The following is a 19,565-nucleotide window of genomic DNA, read 5'->3' as shown; positions in this document are numbered from 1 at the left end:
TTTCTCCATCCATTTGCTTGTTGGGCTGTTTTTCCTCTTTTTTTTTTTCTTGTCTTTAGTGAGCTGTTGGTCTCTGGCTATTGTAGTTTCTTTCTGTTTCTATCTGTGTGTCCTGTACGGCTTCTGTTGGGTGGGGTTCCCCTCTTAGAATTTGCTGTAGGGCTGGTTTTTTATTCACATACTCCTTTAGATCCTCTTTGCTATGGAAATATCTGGTTTTCCCCTTGAATATGAACTCCAGCTCGCTGGATATTTTATTCTAGGTTGGTAGTGGTTGGCCTGTAGAACTTGGATGGTGTTCTTCCATTTTCTTCACACGTGGTAGGTTTGTGTGGAGAGGTCTGCTGTTATTTGGATCCTCTTCCCGTTGTAATAAATTTCTTTCTTCGCTTTGGCTGCATTCAAAATTTGCTCTTTATTCTTGAGATCTGAAGTCTTGAATATTTTGTGCCTTGGGGTGGCTTTTCTGGGGTCTGGCCTGCCAGGTGTCCTATAGTCTTCGGTTATCTGGATGTGGTTCCTTGTGAGATTGGGGAAGTTTTCTGCAATAACTTATTGAAAATATGTTGAAGCCCTCTGCTCTGGTATTCGGCTCCTTTTTCTATTCCAATTACGCACAGATTATATCTCTTGTCTTTGTCCACTAGCTCCTGGATTATTCTCCCCTGGAGCGTTATCGTTTCTTGGAGTGTGGTAATTTTCTGGTTATCGGCTGCATCATCGTCTAAGAGAGAGATTCTGGCTTCCATATAGTCAATTCATGTGCTGTTGATTTAATTGCGGAGTTTATGGATGTCAGAGAGCTATTTAAGGTTGCCAGATCAGCTCTGATCGTGGAGATTTCTTCCTTTAAAGAGTTGTATTTTAAATCTATTTTTTCCTGCATTTCACTTCTCAGGATGTTAAGGTCTTCTTTAATGGAGGTTTGCATTGTATCCATTTTTGCTTCCATTTTTTTCTTGACTTCCTGGATGTCCTTTAAGACTTCCACTCTAAACTCCTGGAATTGTTTTCTGATTTCATTTCTGAGGCTTTCCATAATTTCTGCTAACATAGCCTCAGTTGATTTTTTATTCTCCATCTCCTCTTCAGTCGTTCCGCTTTTTGGAGTTGGTGAGTTGGCTTGCCCTTTGATGAAATTTGTTATATTTCATTGTGATTTGCGCATCTGGAGATCTGTGGGTGGTTTCCCTGGGTTGGCTTTGTGCTGGTTCCCGCTGGTCTGTCAGTGGGAGCCTTGTTTGTGTCCTGGCTCTGGGTTTGAGTTTGGCTGTTAAGCCTTACGGCCCAATGGTGCGCGTGACCTTCTCGATTGTTGCTGAGGTGGTCACCCTCACTTGTGCCCGCTTGTGTGCTCCCGCGGGTGTTTGGGCAAGAGGTCTTCCTGCTGGAGGGCTACCACGCTGGCCCACACTGGCCCTCCAGGGGGCGTGTGCGTGTGCACTCTAGTGCTTCCTTTGGCGATGAGTTGCCCGAGTTGTTGGAGCGTGCTTTTGTCCTCTTGCGAATTTGTTGTGGGGGGACGGTATGTGTGGGCCCCTGCAGGATCAAGTGTTTGGGCGCGGGTTGGTGCCTGCAGACTCTATGCCTCCGCTGTGGGGGGGTGGTGTTTTCGCCCAGGTGACCCTGCTGTGCTGGTGTTGCTCACCAGCGAGCCTGGGGCTTCCAAAGCCTACCAGTCCCTGGGCCCCTGCTGAGGAGGGGAGTGGGGTTCAGGCAGCTCTGCTGGGGCTTTGTGGGGGGGGGATGCCTTGGCGCTGCTCTGCCTCCGTTAGTTCCCTCGTCCTCCCAGAGGTCTTAGTGCCGCCAGCAATGGAGCTGCTTTATTCCCTCGGGGTAGAGAGGGGGAGGGAGGGAGCTCTAGCTTCTTTGTAGGGTTTGGGTCTCTGCTAGAGCTGGTCTCTCATTTGGGGGGGGGGTAATGGGGAACTTACTGGTCCTGGGTTGAGTGTGTGTCCCGTGCTGCTGTGGGCTTTTCGGGGCTGTGGTGGTGAGGTGTGGCAATCGGTCATTTGGTGGTGGCGGCCCCTGCTCTCCCCGTCTGCACCTTGGGTTCCCCTGCTGCTTATGTCTGATCCCAGCTGTTCAGTCCCTGCACCTTCGGTCCTTCGCTGCTGCCATCTGTCTTGGTGGTCTGCACTCCGTCTTGGGTTCTTGGAGCTCTTGCTGTCGGGACTCTGTGCTCCTGGCGTGACTTTTCGGTAGTCGGTTTGTTGGCACTGAGTCCCCTTTCCTAGCTTGGCCCTGTTCGGGCCAGGGTCGGAGGGTGTGGGGGGGTACTCTGGAGATTTTCTGGCTCCATGCAGGTTATAGGCTCTTCTTTTTTTGTTCTTTTTCGTTTCCTGCGTTTCTCTGTTGCTTCTGGCTGCTGGGTTTGCTGGGTTCTTGATGGGGTGTTGGGTGCTGGAGTTCACAGCTCGCTATTCAGTTGGAGCGAGTTGGGGTGCCTCCCTACTGTGGCAGTGCCATCTTCCCTCTCCCCCCATTTAGTATTTTTAATATGTTATTGACAATAGGTAGCTGAAAGTGTGGAATACAAAATCATGCTAATAAAGGGTAACCATTGTATAGTATAAGACTACTTTGTTTGTTTATTTTTTTCCAATCCTGGGGCTTGAACTCAGGGCCTGAGCACTGTCTCTGGCTTCTTTTTGCTCAAGGCTAGCACTCTACCACTTGAGCCACAGCGCCACTTGTGGCTTTTTCTGTGTATGTGATGCTGAGGAATAGAACCCAGGGCTTCACGTATATGAAACGAGCACTTTACCACTAAGCCATATTCCCAGCCCCAGTATAAGACTACTTTGTATGCCATTGCTTTTTTTTCAGTCTTCATAAGTAATTGAGCAGAGGATTTTTAACTAACGTACAACATTGAACACTCTTCTTACTAGAGTCCTTTTCTTCCAAGTTAGGCAACATGTGACAGCAGGTCAAAGTAGCTGCTTGGTTCTCAAAATTCTAAGTATTTGAACCTCCAGGAAGTTTCAGATTGTTTCACTCATCACTTACATTTCTTCATCAATATCAAACTTTCTATCATCATCCTATCTTTTGTAAGTGGAAAGTGAAATCAAAACAATGATACCTATTCAAATCTGTGACTAAAACTTCAGTCATTCAGTCAGAGCTCCCTGGACAGCCTTGAGCCCTGCATATCACCATTAGGGTGCAATGTTGGATGTGGTGTGGTAGGGGTAAACTTGTATTCTTTGTTTTTTTTTTTGGCCAGTCCTGGGCCTTGAACTCAGGGCCTGAGCACTGTCCCTGGCTTCTTTTTGCTCAAGGCTAGCACTCTGCCACTTGAGCCACAGCGCCACTTCTGGCCGTTTTCTGTATATGTGGTGCTGGGGAATCGAACTCAGGGCCTCATGTATACAAGGCAAGCACTCTTGCCACTAGGCCATATCCCCAGCCCCTAAACTTGTATTCTTAATGTCTACATTGAAAAAAAATATTCTTACTGCAAAAAGGTACATATTCTGGTTATGAAGAAGGCCCAACTCTTTCATGACAGAGTATCGCTTATTCATAGAATGTGCATTCATTCATATGCACACACACAGAAACTGTTCCCTACTCCCTACAACCTCCTCCCCCATTTCCTCCCTTTGTCTCTCGGCCTAATTCTCATTTGAGAAGTTTAGAGACTGAAGTAGTTGAAACATATTTTTCCCTACATCCTAAAGTACTTAGTGGTTAAATGAACATTTGAACCCAGGTCTTTTTTTCTAGTTTTCATTTTGATTCTAGGGATTGAACACAGGGTCTGATTCGTGCTGAGCACTGAGTTACCAACTCCTTAATTCTAAAGAACTTACTCCCTCCATTACAACAGAACATACTTTCCATCGCAATTATCATCATATGTGAGAGATAGAGACAAAGAGAGAGAGAGACAGAGACAGAGAGAGAGAGAGAACACACAGATCTTAGTGTAATTTAAAGCCATAGTTTCTCATATGTTTTGCATCTAGATCAGGTGATCAAATGCTATCTTATGAGTACATTTTTTTTTTTTTTGGAAAGTGCCATACTCATTTTTTCATGTCACCTTGGAGAGCTGAATATTTCTGTAGTTGCTACAGCGTACTGTACTTTCTGTAGTATGCTGTTAGCCCCTAAGCATAGAATATTTACTGCCTTGACCTCCACAGAAAAGTTTATTGAACTTTTATCTAAATGATAAAACCTTAATCTTAGGAAAAGCTTAAAACACAATCTCATAAACACACAAAAAAGACTGAATGTCTTTCTTCCTAATAGGCCTGGCTTTTAGCAGCCCTGATAGTTGTACCTACAGGCTGAAATTAAAGAGAAGAAAATCTAGGGAGCAAAGCTTGAAAATATAGGTTACAATTTCAATTCTGTAGTAGTGGGTAAACTCACTTAACCACTCTGGGCCCTGTTTCATTATTGGTAAAACACTAATCCCAACAAAGCACTCTAGATGTACAATACTAATATTTTATATTTGCTTTATGGTTCAGTAAATTATGCAACCCAGTTATTGACTTAACATAATGATGCTAGTTTTGTCAGGCTACATGGCCAACTTCTTGATAACTATGCTTGTTTTGGTTATGGTAGTTTCTGGAGGGGGTAGTTTGTTTTCTTCTATTTGGTTTATGGTTGATTTTATTTTTAACATAACCCACATGTTTATCCTGGAAAAGGAACTTCACTGTCTACTACCAATTTACCTTATTACTGAGTACGATTGCTTCTGGCTTTTTTCATAATGGCATCTGTGATCATTCCTGGAGTTACACAATAGACTAAATGTCCATCTGTTCTACAAGTGCCTAAGCCACAAGTCATATGATACAAATATCCTTCCAACACCATGCACAGACTCAATTCTTTGTTTCTTTGGTCTATATTGTCTCTGTTATAGTTGTTGGTATTTCCTTTTCCTTTTCTATTGCTCAGAGGTTTGAGTAAGATGTTGCAGCATGGTGCTATAGACATGCCCAGATATGGGCCCATAGCTGGAGGAACATTATCAATTTACATAATTTTCCTAAGCCTTTTTATCCCTATTGTACAAATGATGGTTAATATTAATACCAACTCTTGATAGCAATCCTAAAATTGAAAAGAAAATGCCACGAGAAATGCTTTACCATAGTGCCAAGCCCATAGTAAGGGTGTAATAAATAGTTAATTTTCCTGTTGTAGTTGATAATATTTATACATATTATATTACCATATTACCAGCTTTAAAACTAGTAGGAGAAGTACTAACCATCTGTAGAAATATGAATGTCTTTTTTTTTTTTCCTGGTCCTGGGACTTGAAGTCAGGCCCAGGGCTCTGTCCCTGAGCCTCTCTGTGCTCAAGGCTAGCTCTCTACCACTTGAGCCACAGTACCACTTCTGGCTTTTTCTGCTTATGTGGTACTGAGGAATCGAACCCAGGACTTCTGTTAGGCAACCACTCTACCACTAAGCCACATTCCCAACCCAACATGAATGTTTTAAGTTATAAATTGTAAGAAATCCTCAGCTTAATGTATGTGTACCTGTTCATAAAGTTTTAAGGTGTAGTTGTGTGTTTCAGCTGAATGTTTTGAAAATCCAAATAAAGCAGATAGTTTTACAGTATGATAATCAAAAAAAGCTGTTTTTATAAATAGCCTATGAAAGTTCCCCAGATGCAGCCTGAATGAAGGAAACACAGAGCCAACTTGAGGTTAGGGCAGAGTTCCTTTGTGTGATTCACTTGACATTGGAAACCCCAGACCCACATTTTCCCACTCCCTCTTGGCTAGAAAAATTTACACTGGAGTAGTATTACACTTTTGTGGCCATTTTCTTAAACAAACAAACAAAAAGAACGAAATTAGATTTTTAGTGTGCAATCTTGAGGGCAGTTCTCAAGTTTTAAAAACGGGTTCAAATTGTTTGATGAAATTATTTTGAAAAAATTTTTTTGACTGAAAATGGATAATTTTGGTTCCTATATTTGGTGATCAGTATAATAGTAAGTTTGCAAATGAGCAAATTTGCTGAATCTCTCATGGCTGGATAATACTTGAAGTGTCATGCTTCCCAATACTTGCTTCGATTCCCCTGTATTATGTAGTTTGTAAGGATAGTTGTGTATTTTGCTCTTCATAGAGCATTAAGTTTGGGCTTTGCTATTTTCCAAAATTCTGGATTGTAGGTTTTTTTTTTTGTTGTTGTTACTAGCTTTAAAAATGCATGTATAGGAAATGTATATGAATATCTGTATCTCTCTGCTGTTACTTACAGTAATGTAGCAAAACCTGGCAACTCTAAGGTAATGATGAAAGACATTTCAGATTGGAATTTGAGGTTTACAGATCAAAACTCAGTGCTTTATGTATAGTGGTCACAACTAAATGTGTGTGTGTGTGTGTGTGTGTGTGTGTGTGTGTGTGTGTGTATGCGTGAAATTCCAGGACTTGAACTCAAGGATTGGACACTCTCCCTGAGCTTTTTTTCCTCAAGGCTAGCACTCTACCTCTTGAGGCATAGCTCCACTTCTGGCTTTTGGTGGTTAATTGGAGGCAAGAGTCTCATGGACTTTTGTGCTTGGTCTGGCTTGTATCACTGATCCTCAGGTCTCATCACAGTCTTATGAACAGTTGAGATTACAAGCATGAGCCACTGACTGAAGGCTAAACATAGAGCTCCCCTATGGCCCAGCAGCGCCACTTTTGGGCATCTACCCAAAAAACTAAAAGCAAGACCACACTAAAGCCACCAGCACAGCTATGTTCACTGCAGCACAATTTGTCATTGCTAAAACATGGAACCAATCTAGATGCCCCTCAGTAGATGACTGGATCAGGAAAATGTGGTACATATACACAATGGAATTCTATGCCTCCATCAGAAGGAATGACACTGCCCCATTCGTAAAGAAATGGAAGGACTTGGAAAAAATCATATTAAGTGAAGTAACCCAGACCCAAAGAAGCATAAACCCTATGGTGTCCCTCACAGGGAATAGCTAGTACAGGATTAGGCCAATCATGGTAGAAGATCAAAATACCCCGATAGCTGTACCCATATGACCACATAAGATGATGCCAAGTGAAATGAACTCCACATTACGGAGGCAAGAGTTATACCACTGTTGTAACTATTATCATCATCCCATGTGAAACCGTACCGTTTATATTTTTTTATTATTTTTTTCTTGTCTGCTTGTTTGTTCCATTGTTCTGTTCAGTTTTGTTTCTCTTGTCTTTCCTTCCTTTGGTTGTACCCCCACTACCACTATATCTCATCCGAACACTCTGGATACTGTTTATACGGGTATTTGAACTGGGGAAGGGAAAGGGAATACCAAAACTGAGAGACAAAGGACAAAAAGACAAACCACTCCAAAAGCAATACCTACAAAACCATTTGGTGTAAATCAACTGCACAACTCGGGGGGAGAGGGTAGAGTGGAGGGGGGAGGAGGGGGGAAAATGAGGAAGGAGGTAACAAGTTGAACAAAAAATGTACTCACTGCTTTACATATGAATCTGTAACCCCTCCTTACCACACTTTCACAATAAAGAAAAAAGTTTAATTAAACAGTAATATAGTAAATAAAATAATATATTACTAATATACATTACTATGATTATATTACTTATATAATATAAATAAATATAGTAACATAGAAAATGTTAAAGTATATTACATATCAGAATAGTGAATTTTTTTTTGCCAGTCTTGGGGCTTGACCTCAGGACCTGGGCACTTTCCCTGAGTTTCCTTTGCTCAAGGCTAGCACTCTACCACTTGAGCCACAGTGCCACTTCTCTTCTGGCTTTTTGTTTATGTGGTACTGGAGAATTGAACCCAGGGCTTCATATATGCTAGGCAAGCACTCTATCACTAGTCCACATTCCCAGCCCTAGTGAAGTTTTATAAAAGTGTATATTTTACATACACACACTTGCACGATATATTTTAGATTGTGACATAAACTATAATATTAATGTGTGTTGTGGTTCAAAAAGAAGTTCTAAACAGACTTTCTGTAGATCCTTCTGATTTCTGGTAGGTGCTTCATTGTAACTTTGTTTCCAGATCTGAGGAGGCGGTATTGGTCAATGTGTATGCTAACATCCAGAGTATGATAGTAACCAAGTGCTTGAAGGGATGGCCAATCACAGAAACGAATACATTAACTTACATTAATAGTCATACCAGGTTTGTCTCTTGTTTTGTTTTGTGTTATTTTCTCATTTTGGGGTTTGGATATATATTTCCAATTTTTTCATTTTAGAAAATATTGATGCTGATGGACAAGGATTTTGTCAAGGAGGATTCAGCATTGATTTTACGAAAGTAAGTTTTCAATGAAGAACCTGAATCTCATTAGATTCGCATTTACCTTATTGCCTCAGTTTTGGTTAAAAATAGCTCCTCCTAAATTCCTCTAGCTTCTTTATTATTTGAGTTATGTGTTTAAAGAAAATAGCTAATAAACAGCCCACTCATTTTAACATTCTTTGCCTTCTATTATTCCCTCCCTATTAAACATTGCTTATTTGAAATAGTCATCACAGTGAGAATTGAGAGAAGTAGGGAATCTTCTCAGTAACTGATGGTGATTCTATATTAAATTTCTGGAAGTGGAGGTGTGGCTCAAGGAGTAGGATGTCAGCCATGAATGAAAGAGCCACGTGAGAGTGTTAGGCCCTGAGTTTAAGTCCCATGGTGCAGAAGAACTAATAAAACACTTGCTTATTTAAAAATATATGTATCTTTTATTAACTTTCTTGTACAATAGGTACGAGCAATTATTGCTAGGTAACAGACTTTACTAAATAAATTGATTTTAAATGGACTCAGCTTCATATTACCCATAATTCTGAATCTTAGGAAATCAAAGATAAATAAGAATTAGGTTTAAGTTTGCATGAGATATTTTCAAACAGACATTATTCACATTTATTTTTATTTTTATTTTTATTTTTATTTTTTTTTGGCCAGTCCTGGGCCTTGGACTCAGGGCCTGAGCACTGTCCCTGACTTCTTCCCGCTCAAGGCTAGCACTCCGCCACTTGAGCCACAGCGCCGCTTCTGGCTGTTTTCCGTATATGTGGTGCTGGGGAATCGAACCTAGGGCCTCGTGTATCCGAGGCAGGCACTCTTGCCACTAGGCTATATCCCCAGCCCCACATTTATAATGTCATGTTCTCTGTGCCTGTCCCTATGCCACTGTTACCCATAAGTACTCTTGCAGTACTCTTATTGCTAAATCAACAGTGCTTTCCTGAAACCCATTTTTGAAAAATGCTGTAAAGGCATAACAAGCTTGAGATTATTGAAAGCTTAGAAAGAATATATATATATATTCACATATGTTTGTATGTATATGTACAATATGTACATATACATATATATGAAGGGAAAATCTGTATACAGCAAGAAAAATTTCTATAATACTGTATTCAAACACGAATTACTTTGAACTGCTCATAGTGTGTTATAGATATAAGAATACTAGTATTCTGTATACCTTTATCCCTACCTGTTTAAATTTGTGAAACATGAAAAATAGTTTTCCTTTAGCAGAAAGTTTCTCAATGATTATTAGAATCTGTTTAAAAAATCACAAATCTACTATACAAAATTAAGAGGTAATTTTTTTTACTATATTTCTACTAGTACTTCATTCAAAATGTGAAAAACAGCCAAGATCTATAGAAAAACATATTTCACACATTAATGAATGTGTTGTAACTTTATTTTTAAATTTTATTTTAGAGAAGGTACAGTACAAGCCACTGAAACTGAGTTACATGAGTTTGAGGTCTGTGATTTTGTTTTAATAATAGAATCAATGTAAATACAACATAAATGCCTTTTAGTATTATATGTTTATTGCATTTATTTCTGTTCCAAAGCTGTATTTAAGTTTGTATTCTTTTGTTCTATGATTCAATCCAGGCTGACAGAGTACTTCTTGGTGGTCCTGGTAGCTTTTATTGGCAAGGTAAGTTAATAGTCTAACTTGTTCAGTAATGCCTGTGTGTTTCTGAGTGACCAGGCTCTTCATGCACCCATGAAAAATTTCAGATTATTATAAAGAAGTATGAAATGTGATTTAAATTTTACTTTTTATACACTATGTTATAAAGAATGTAGAATCCATCAAATGTTATGTTTATTAAATATGCATATATTATATTAGAAAATAAAAAAATCCTAAGCCAGTGGCTCATGCCTATAATCCTAGCTACTCAGAAGGCTGAGATCTGAGGATCCCAGTTTGAAACCAGCCCAGGCCAACTCTTGTTGTTGTTGTTTAAATGGCTACATTTTTTTTTTATTGTAAAGGTGATGTACAGAGGGGTTACAGTTACATATGTCAGGTATTGAACAGTGTCCTATAAGACTCTTATTTCCAATTAACCACTCAGAAACCCAAAGTGGAGCTGTAGCTCAAAGTGCTAGCCTTGTGTCAAATCACTCATGGACAGCACCTAGGCTCTGAGTTCAAGCCCCACAATGGAAAAAAAAATCCTTATAAAAATTTACTAAGTAGATATATACAGTTATCTTAAATAATGCCTTATGGTTGCATGTGGCATATATGTCTGTTTTAGGAGGCTCAAGCATTAGTAAGTGTAAAACCCACGAGTATAAGCAAACTGTAACAGTATAAAAACTCAGGGTTGAAAAGTATTTTGAAATTGTTCATGAGAATACCAAAATGATTATTTTCTCTTAATCATTAAGGTTAAGAACGCTTTCTTAAATGTTGAAAACTTTTAATAATAAATGATCTCATTGTTTCTTAATATAATTAAACTCAGAATTGATATAAAGTGAAACACTGTATTTAGTCTTCAGAAGCCTAATTATATTACCATTTGCACCTGCACTGGTGGCTAATGCCAGTAATCCTAACTTCTCAGGAGGCTGAGATCTGAGGATCTTGGTTAGAAGCCAGCTCAATCAGGAAAGTCCATGAGATTCTTATTTCCAATTAACCAGCAAAAAGCCAGAAGTGAAGCTGTGGCTCAAATGGTAGAGCACCAGCCTTGAGTGATAAAGCTCTAGGACAGCGTCCAGTCACTGAGTGCCAGTCCCAGTACTGGTACCAGAAAACAAAACCGAACACCATACCAGTTTACAGAGAATTTGCTTTGTGCCATTCTGGATAAATAAGTATATTATAACGAATATTTTCGTAGATCTCAGAATTGTCTCTAAAAGAATAGAAAAGGTTTCTTTAGGTCTGGCTTACTTCATTTAATAACATTTTTTTTTCAAGTCTTTCCATTTCCTTAGGAATGGGGTGATGTAATTCTTTCTGATGGAAGCATAGACTTCCACTGTGTATATATACAATATTTTTTAATCCATTTGTCCAAAAGAAACATAGGTTGCATGGTTTCCCTCATTTGTAATAATTCGAATGTACCTATAAAACTACAAGTAAACCCAATGAATGGTTAAAAACACACACACACACACAAATTACACTTGGACATGATAAATGAAACAGGATTCTAAACATTTACACAGTGAAACCAAAGAAGGTTATTATTAGAAGATGATTGATCACAAAGACTCAGTAGCTAAAATGATGCTTATCAAAATAAACTCCAAGTAATGGAAACAGAAGGTTTTTTTTATTCTACTATTTTCAGTTCTTTTTTTTTTCCTTCTATTTTTTCCTTTTTGTCTCTGGTTTTGATTTCTGTACTATTTGTCTTGTATATAAGTTCATCTGATTTGGGGAGGGAAAGGGGAAGCACAGAAATAGTGAGACAAAAGGTGAACTAATATAGCAGTGATATCCACTAGACACTACATTGGAAATGTACAATACAACTGGTTGGGGAGGGAAAAAAGTGGGAGAAAATGAGAAAGAAATGTATTTACTTATGTAACTATAATCACTCTGTACATAACCTTTACAATAAAATAAAAAATTAAAACAAAAATAGTAGAAAAGGTGATAATTTACTCCAAATGAATGATGAATATTGTTTGTGTTTTTTGAGTTCAAGAAATAGTTGTTAGATTCCTTGTATTCTCAGTCTTGTTTAGCACACAGGAAGAACTAGTGGCCCAGATAGAATTTGTCTGTGACTGGACAAAGAGTGCAACCCAAAACTCAGGCATTTAAGACTTTCTTCTCAAAGTAAGAATGAGGAGGATATTCATTTCGATTTATGGAGAGGACATTTGATACATCAGCCAACATTTCAGAGTGGAGAGTCATCTGACCTTTGTGTTGTTATCCAGAGTTCTTGTCCATTTAATAATTTGTGTGCAAAAGTGAGCTCATTCATTTAAGTTGCCTCATGAAGATGTTCAAATTACTAAGTTTTTTAAAAATGTAGATCAATTCTCATGATAAAGGTAAGAGTAATTGGTTATTTCAGTAGTTTTTCAAGTTGTAATGGTTTTGTTTGATTTCATTCTTGTATTTATTAAACTATGATTTTTAGTAAATTAAGAAAATTTTTGTGAAGTTTTAATTAGCAGAGACTTATTTAAGAACTGTCTTTAACAGGAACAATTGTCAGTTAAAAAGAAAGATCAGAATTCAATGTAGCTTATCAAAGAGAGTTATTTTAGAGATAACTATAAGAAAAAAAAAAAGAAGTCACATGGGCACCAGTGGCGCAAACCTATACTATAATCCTAGCTACTCTAAGGATTGTGATTTGAAGCCAGCTGGGGCAGAAAAGCCCTTGTGAGACTCTTATCTCCAATTAACCACTCAAAAACCAGAAATGGAGCTATGTTTCAAAGTGGTAGAATGCTGGCCTTGAGAAAAAAGGCTGGGGCAGGGTTTTGGCCCTGAGTTCAAGCCCCATAACTGACCATAAAGAAAAAGGGGTAAAAAAAAAAATCAAATCTTAGATTTAGCATCAATAAGGAGAGTTACTTAAGGCTTAAGAATTAGAAATATATGTAATAGAAATATCTAACTAGTGAAGACAGGAAGATCTCAATTTCAAGGCTGGCCTGAGCTACAACATAGAGGAATTTTTTTTTTTTTTTTTTTTTTGCCAGTCCTGGGGCTTGGACTCAGGGCCTGAGCACTGTCCCTGGCTTCTTTTTGCTCGAGGCTAGTGCTCTGCCACTTGAGCCACAGCACCACTTCTGGTCATTTTCTATATATGTGGTGCTGGGGAATCGAACCCAGGGCTTCATGTATACGAGGTAAGCGCTCTTGCCACTAGGCCATATTCCCAACCCCATAGAGGAATTTTGTCTCAAAAACAAAACAAAACAAATGAAGAAGTACAACTACTAATATCTAGTATTTATTTTTGTTGTTGTAAATACCATCCATTGTCTGCATAATGTTTTCCATTCGAATGTTATTTATGTGTGTGTGTTTATTTTTTTAAGGTCAACTTATTTCGGATCAAGTGGCAGAAATTGTATCTAAATATGACCCCAATGTTTACAGCATCAAGTATAATAACCAGTTAGCAACTCGGACTGCACAAGCAATTTTCGATGACAGTTATTTGGGTAGGTGAAACTAAAATAGAGATTACTTTAATAGTGCTGTGTATTTATCCTGTCATTTGCATGGAGTACTTTAGTAGAAAAATCTTTTATGTGAAATAAAGGTAAAGCAAAAAATAAGATTGGGTGCTGGTGGCTCATGCCTATAATCTTAGGCATTTAGAAGGCTAATATCTGTGGATCTCAGCTCAAAGCCAGACTGAGCAGAAAAATCTGTGAGACTCTTACCTACAATTAACCAGCAAAAAGCTGGAAGTAGAGGTGTGGCTCAAGTGGTAGAGCAAAAAAGCAAAGCAAGAGTACAAGGCCCTGAGTTAATTCCCTAGTTTTGGCTCACGCATGCACACACACACACACACACACATAAGTACACGCATACACTCACACATATATATGCATACATGTACATATGTATGTATGTTTATGTGTGTATACAGAAATAGTAATAGCTAGTCTTTAAGGTGAGTGTACTATGTTTTGGGTACTGCTGTAAGTATTTTATTTGCTCATTTAATCCTTAAAACAAAGCTCTGAGAAGGGCATTATGATTATTCCTACCTTCTGGTCAGTAACTCAGTGGCACAGAGAGGCAGTGTCACCCCATGCCTGAAGTCACCCAGTCCAGCCAGTCTGATTCCAGAACTATCAAAAACTGCTAAATTATTGTTTTTAGACTTGAGGATTTATTAATGGTTGTTCTTGCTCTTTAATTTTATTTGTAATCTATGGAACCAAAACACTCTAGAACTACTAATTTGCTGCTTGCGAGAATATGTTATTTCTGGTGCTTTGGATGAATTGCACATGTACTCTGTTTTGTTTTGTTTTTTGGCCAGTCCTGGGCCTTGGACTCAGGGCCTGAGCACTGTCCCTGGCTTCTTTTTGCTCAAGGCTACCACTCTGCCACTTGAGCCACAGCGCCACTTCTGGCCGTTTTCTATATATGTGGTGCTGGGGAATCGAACCCGGGGCTTCATATATACAAGTCAAGCACTCTTGCCACTAGGCCATATTCCCAGCCCACATGTACTCTGTTTTTGCAGACTTAACCTATTCCTAGTAGATACACCTGTTTAAGTATTTAACTGACCTTGATTGTAAAATTCATCTATGGTAAATATCTGCCACCCTCAGAGGACAAAGGGTTACTTAATTAAAGAAATTACTTAAAACATTTTCAGGAAAGAAAGCTACTCCACCTTCTGTCCTCTCTCTTTGTTTCTTGCTCAGGTTACTCAGTGGCGGTTGGAGACTTCAATGGCGATGGCATAGATGGTAAGAAGAACTTGGGATCTGTTTAGGTATTTGAAGCATGTTGACATTAATCTTTTTCAGCAACTTAAAGCACTGCTACAGAATATAACCGGAAAGGAGGAACCAAGGAGAGTTCAAGATGAGTCTCTGGCATCTTCTACACTGGGTAGGGGCCGAGAACTCACAGAGCTGCTGTGGGCCTTGGTCTTTTTCCCTTCCCAGCCCCCAGCACTGTGAGTTCCCAGCCCCGTCCTCCTGACTCTGCAACTTGTCTACAACTTGTTTAGTTTCTTTATGGAAAGAAGCATTTGAGCAAGAGCTTGAGGCACTATGGGAATAAGTGCTCTGATGGGCCCCATGTTACCTGCCATGTGTTGTGTCTGCCATTTTTTATACCTCTCTACCTAACAGTTAACCTTTCTTTCCCTTGTAGCTTCGGAGAACCAACTGTGATATGACTTTTCACTCCCTGTTTGTCATCTTTCTAAGCAAGCTTAGATTTTACCTGATGTAGCTCCTGTTTCTGGGTCACAGCCACCACTAACTACCCCATTTCAGTTTGCTTTTGATTGCTTTTCATTACTGTAAATACAGCATTTCTTAGTTCTTGGGTAATTTTTCATATCACTTCTTGTTTAATAAGATTGCAAATCCTTTGAAGATTTCTTTGCACTGAGCTCCTGAGAATGTGACATTTTATAAATTATGATTTTATAGTTAAAAGTGCAAGATTTAGCTGGATTCCAGTGGCTCAAACTTGATATCCTAAGCTAATACTCAGGAGGCTGAGATCAAGGTTCAAAGCCGGCTTGAGCAGGAAAGTTTGAGGCCCATATCTCCAATTAAGCAACAAAAAAACCCTAAGTGGAGCTGTGGCGCCAATGGTAGATTGTTAGTCTTGAGCAAAAAGAGGACAGTGGTGAGGCCCTGTGCATGAGTGCATGTGCACAGCACACACATGCATACACAATGCTAGATTTATTGTGGAGTACCAATTTTTAAAAATCTTATGTTCATTTTCTACTGACCAAGCATAACAAATCTTAAAACTTTCTGATTGAGTCACCTTCTGCCATTTCCAACGTTGGTCTTTAAGAATGAGTAATTAAGTTCTGTTTTTACTTTTCAGACTTTGTTTCAGGAGTTCCAAGAGCAGCAAGGACTTTGGGAATGGTAGGAAAGACCAAAGATGTTATTTAAAGAATCTGTATTACCTTGTGTTTTACTATGTTTTATTTACTTTTGTTTTTCCTACATAGGTTTATATTTATGATGGGAAGAATATGTCCTCCTTATACAATTTTACTGGTGAGCAGGTATGCTTTTAAATGTTACTCCTCCCCTTCACCATAAAAACAGAGTATAACATAGGAGAAAGTCTTTATAATAGAGCAAAATGTGAAAGACATCTGTAATTCAGTCAAACAGATAATCTATTAAACTATCATTTTGCTTTTGAGTTTGAGCATATATATATATATATACACACACACACGTATTAGTTTAATATATTTTACATTCTATGTCATTTTTTTTTCAGTCAGCATTCCTTTTTGTTTGAGGCATAAGATCTATTACTTGTTAGCAATGAACACTCAACACATTTTTTGTGCGGGGGCAAGATTTTGCTATATTAGTGAGCATTTTCTCATCAGCATTTTCTAGCATATTAAAACAGTTTTGGCAGTTGTTAAAAAGGTTTTATGATTCAATAAGGCTCAGTATTGTAGATACAAGAAGGCTTTAGGTATTTCACCTTTGTTTTAGCCAGAGTAATTTATTTAACTGAAACCTTCTGTTATTACATAATGTGGCTAGTAGTGTTTGCTTTGTTTCATTAGGAAATGAAAATCAAAATGCATATAAACAGAACAAAAAAAACCTTGGTTTTTCTTTGCTGGCATCACTAAATTGCCCTTAAGAAATTATTTTATTAGATGCAAAACAAAACACAGCATACAAGATATGTGTTACAGATGAGATGAGCAAACTTAATTTTACTACATGAAGTAAAATAAAGTAGTTCATTCCAGTACTCAACATTTTCTGTGAGCATGTTATGATATCTGGATTTATGTCCCTTTCACACTTATTTCCAGCAAGGCTGCTCTGAGTGTGATGGTGACGGAGGACATGTCTTTTCCTTGTGCACAATAAACTTAAACGCATTTGTGCTATGTCAGCCTCAAAAGTAGAACCATCTGGAGTCATGATTGAAATGCGAGACAAAAATGAACTCCATTCCATATCTTTCTAAACTATTATTTCACCTCAGTCATACTAAACATAGAGACAATTCTTATTAATTACTAATAGTTAATAGGTTTCCATGTACAACACCTTGGGTTCATTTAAAATGCCTGTTTGCGACTAGGTGTCTTTCTGTTAGGATGTCTGGCATTTGGAGTGGAGAGGAAATGAAGTGATAGGTTTGGCTTTGAAAGGAGAAATAACTACGATTTGAACAATGAAGACATTAGAGTGATGTACCTAGAATATGTTTTACCCATAAATCTAGAAAAATAAACAGGTCTTATTGCCAATTGCATTGGTAGAATAAGAAAAGACAAAGCATTCAGATTGAAATGGTACATTCTGAGAAAAATAATAACCCTTCCTGTGAGATTACATGAACTACAAGTGTGAATTGTCTGCTCTACTTGGCTCAGATATAAACATCTTTTCTGCATCTTCTTATTCAGATGGCCGCATATTTTGGATTCTCTGTAGCTGCTACTGACATTAATGGGGATGAGTAAGTTTAAAAAAATGTTTCCAAAAACTGTTTCTTGTTTTTGTGTATATGCTTTCCTAAAGTGAAACAATTTTCCTTCTCTTTCTTTGTCTCTTGCATGCTAATGGCCTTCCTTTTTAGGACAATAACTTGAAACAATGCAAATAATGAATATTAGTAAGTAATTGTGTTGGCTATAATTTTTTTCAATAGCTTTTATAACTAGAAGAATACATTTAATGTACTGGTAGTTTCTTGAAAGAGTTGAAGGGAGATTTGGCTTTTGAGGCTGTGATTTCTGTGTTTTGATGTGATAGTACGAGTTACTACACCTGTCTCCAGGATTGAGTCTGGGTTCCTGTACTGCACATTGGATGAACCTTTCATGTTCTATGTGTCTACATTACCTGAAACTGCTCAATGACTGCTATAACTGCTTTTGGGTGTCAGTGTAGCCACAGATGTGCAAAGGGGCATGTACCAGGGCTTGAACTTAGGGCCATGGCACAGTTGTTCAGTTTTTGTGCTCACAGCTGGTGCTCTACCATTTGAACCACATATCCACTCTGGATTTCTGCTGTTATTCAAAGAAATTAGATTTGTCTGCCTTGGCTGGTTCCAAGTGATTCTCAGATCTCAGCCTGCTGAATAGCTAGGATTAAGTGCTGAGCCACACCACTGCCTGGTTGGAAACAGAGTTTTAATAAGAAAGAAAATAGAGTGCTTTGATTTTGTTCAGTGAGAAGATTCTGTTGTTTCAGTTATGCAGATGTATTTATTGGAGCGCCTCTCTTCATGGATCGAGGATCTGATGGCAAACTCCAAGAGGTGGGACAGGTCTCCGTGTCTCTGCAAAGACCCTCAGGAGACTTCCAGACTACAAAGCTCAATGGCTTTGAGGTCTTTGCCAGGTTTGGCAGTGCCATTGCTCCCTTGGGAGACCTGGACCAGGATGGCTTCAATGGTAAGGTCAAAGTTTAGCAGTTGGGTGTTCTGATTTTCTGTTTCCACCTGAAAAATGCCCTAAAATCCTATCAGTAGAAGCTCACTTGAATAAACATCCTTTGTGAAAAGATGGTTGCTTTTTTTTGGCCAGTCCTGGGCCTTGAACTCAGGGCCTGAACACTGTCCCTGGCTTCTTTTTGCTCAAGGCTAGCACTCTGCCACTTGAGCCACAGTGCTACTTCTGGCCATTTTCTATATATGTGGTGCTGGGGAATTGAACCCAGGGCTTCATGTATAAGAGGCAATTACTCTTGCCACTAGGCCATGTTACCAGCTCCAAGATGGTTGCTTTTTAAAAAATCTTTATTAAAAATGAGAACCATTTTTAAAAATTGACTCTCGTGAGTTACTATTTCAGCAATCTGAAGTTAGAGTGTCAAATGATTCCTTTCTTTTTTTTTCTTTTTTTTTTTCTCAAATTTTTATTATCAAACTGACGTACAGAGAGGTTACAGTATCATACGTTGGGCATTGGATACATTTCTTGTACTGTTTGTTGCCTTGTCCCTCATGCCCCCCTCCCTCCCCCCCTTTCCCTACCCCCCCAGGTGTTCAGTTCACTTACACCAAACAGTTTTGCAAGTATTGCTTTTGTAGTTATTTCTCTTTTTTTACCCTGTGTCTCTCGAATTTGGTATTCCCTTTGAATTTCCTACTTCCAATACCAGTAAACACGGTTTCCAATATACTCAGGTAAGATTACAGAGATAGTGTAGGTACAAACATAGGAAGGTGATACAAAACATCATCAATAATAGAAACTACACATACACATAGGACGTTGAAAGTAGTTACAACTGTGATATATCACTTGTTTCCATAACATGGAGTTCATTTCACTTAGCATCATCTTATTTGTTTCTAAGTGTATAGCTATTGGGCCTTGTGATGCTCTGCTATGGCTTGCCTAAACCTGTACTAATTATTCCTTTCTGAAAGGAGCCTTCCTTCTGTGAATGTTGGTATTTCTTTCTGCATCCTGCTGAGACAGCACCCTCTACTGTCAATTTGGATATTAATGACAAATGCTCCCAGGCATGTAGTCAAAGCAGGGCGACTAGTGCATGCATACTTCCTAGGTGTGATTTCCCAGT

General features: G+C 38.7%; 1 protein-coding gene across 1 annotated transcript in view; it reads left to right on the top strand.

Annotated features, from left to right (window-relative positions):
• Itgav (integrin subunit alpha V) overlaps positions 1 to 19,565 on the top strand; it is a 102,190-nt gene that overhangs the window by 48,824 nt on the left and 33,801 nt on the right. The window contains exons 5-12 of the mRNA XM_048345128.1: positions 8,257 to 8,318; positions 9,927 to 9,972; positions 13,356 to 13,481; positions 14,709 to 14,753; positions 15,862 to 15,905; positions 15,992 to 16,048; positions 17,435 to 17,487; positions 18,228 to 18,430. Coding sequence (XP_048201085.1) covers positions 8,257 to 8,318; positions 9,927 to 9,972; positions 13,356 to 13,481; positions 14,709 to 14,753; positions 15,862 to 15,905; positions 15,992 to 16,048; positions 17,435 to 17,487; positions 18,228 to 18,430 — 636 coding nt within the window. The remainder of the gene's footprint in view (positions 1 to 8,256; positions 8,319 to 9,926; positions 9,973 to 13,355; positions 13,482 to 14,708; positions 14,754 to 15,861; positions 15,906 to 15,991; positions 16,049 to 17,434; positions 17,488 to 18,227; positions 18,431 to 19,565) is intronic.

The sequence above is a fragment of the Perognathus longimembris genome, chromosome 4 (genome assembly GCF_023159225.1).
Source record: "Perognathus longimembris pacificus isolate PPM17 chromosome 4, ASM2315922v1, whole genome shotgun sequence".
Lineage (NCBI taxonomy): Eukaryota > Metazoa > Chordata > Mammalia > Rodentia > Heteromyidae > Perognathus > Perognathus longimembris.
This window is presented reverse-complemented; position numbering and strand designations above follow the sequence as displayed.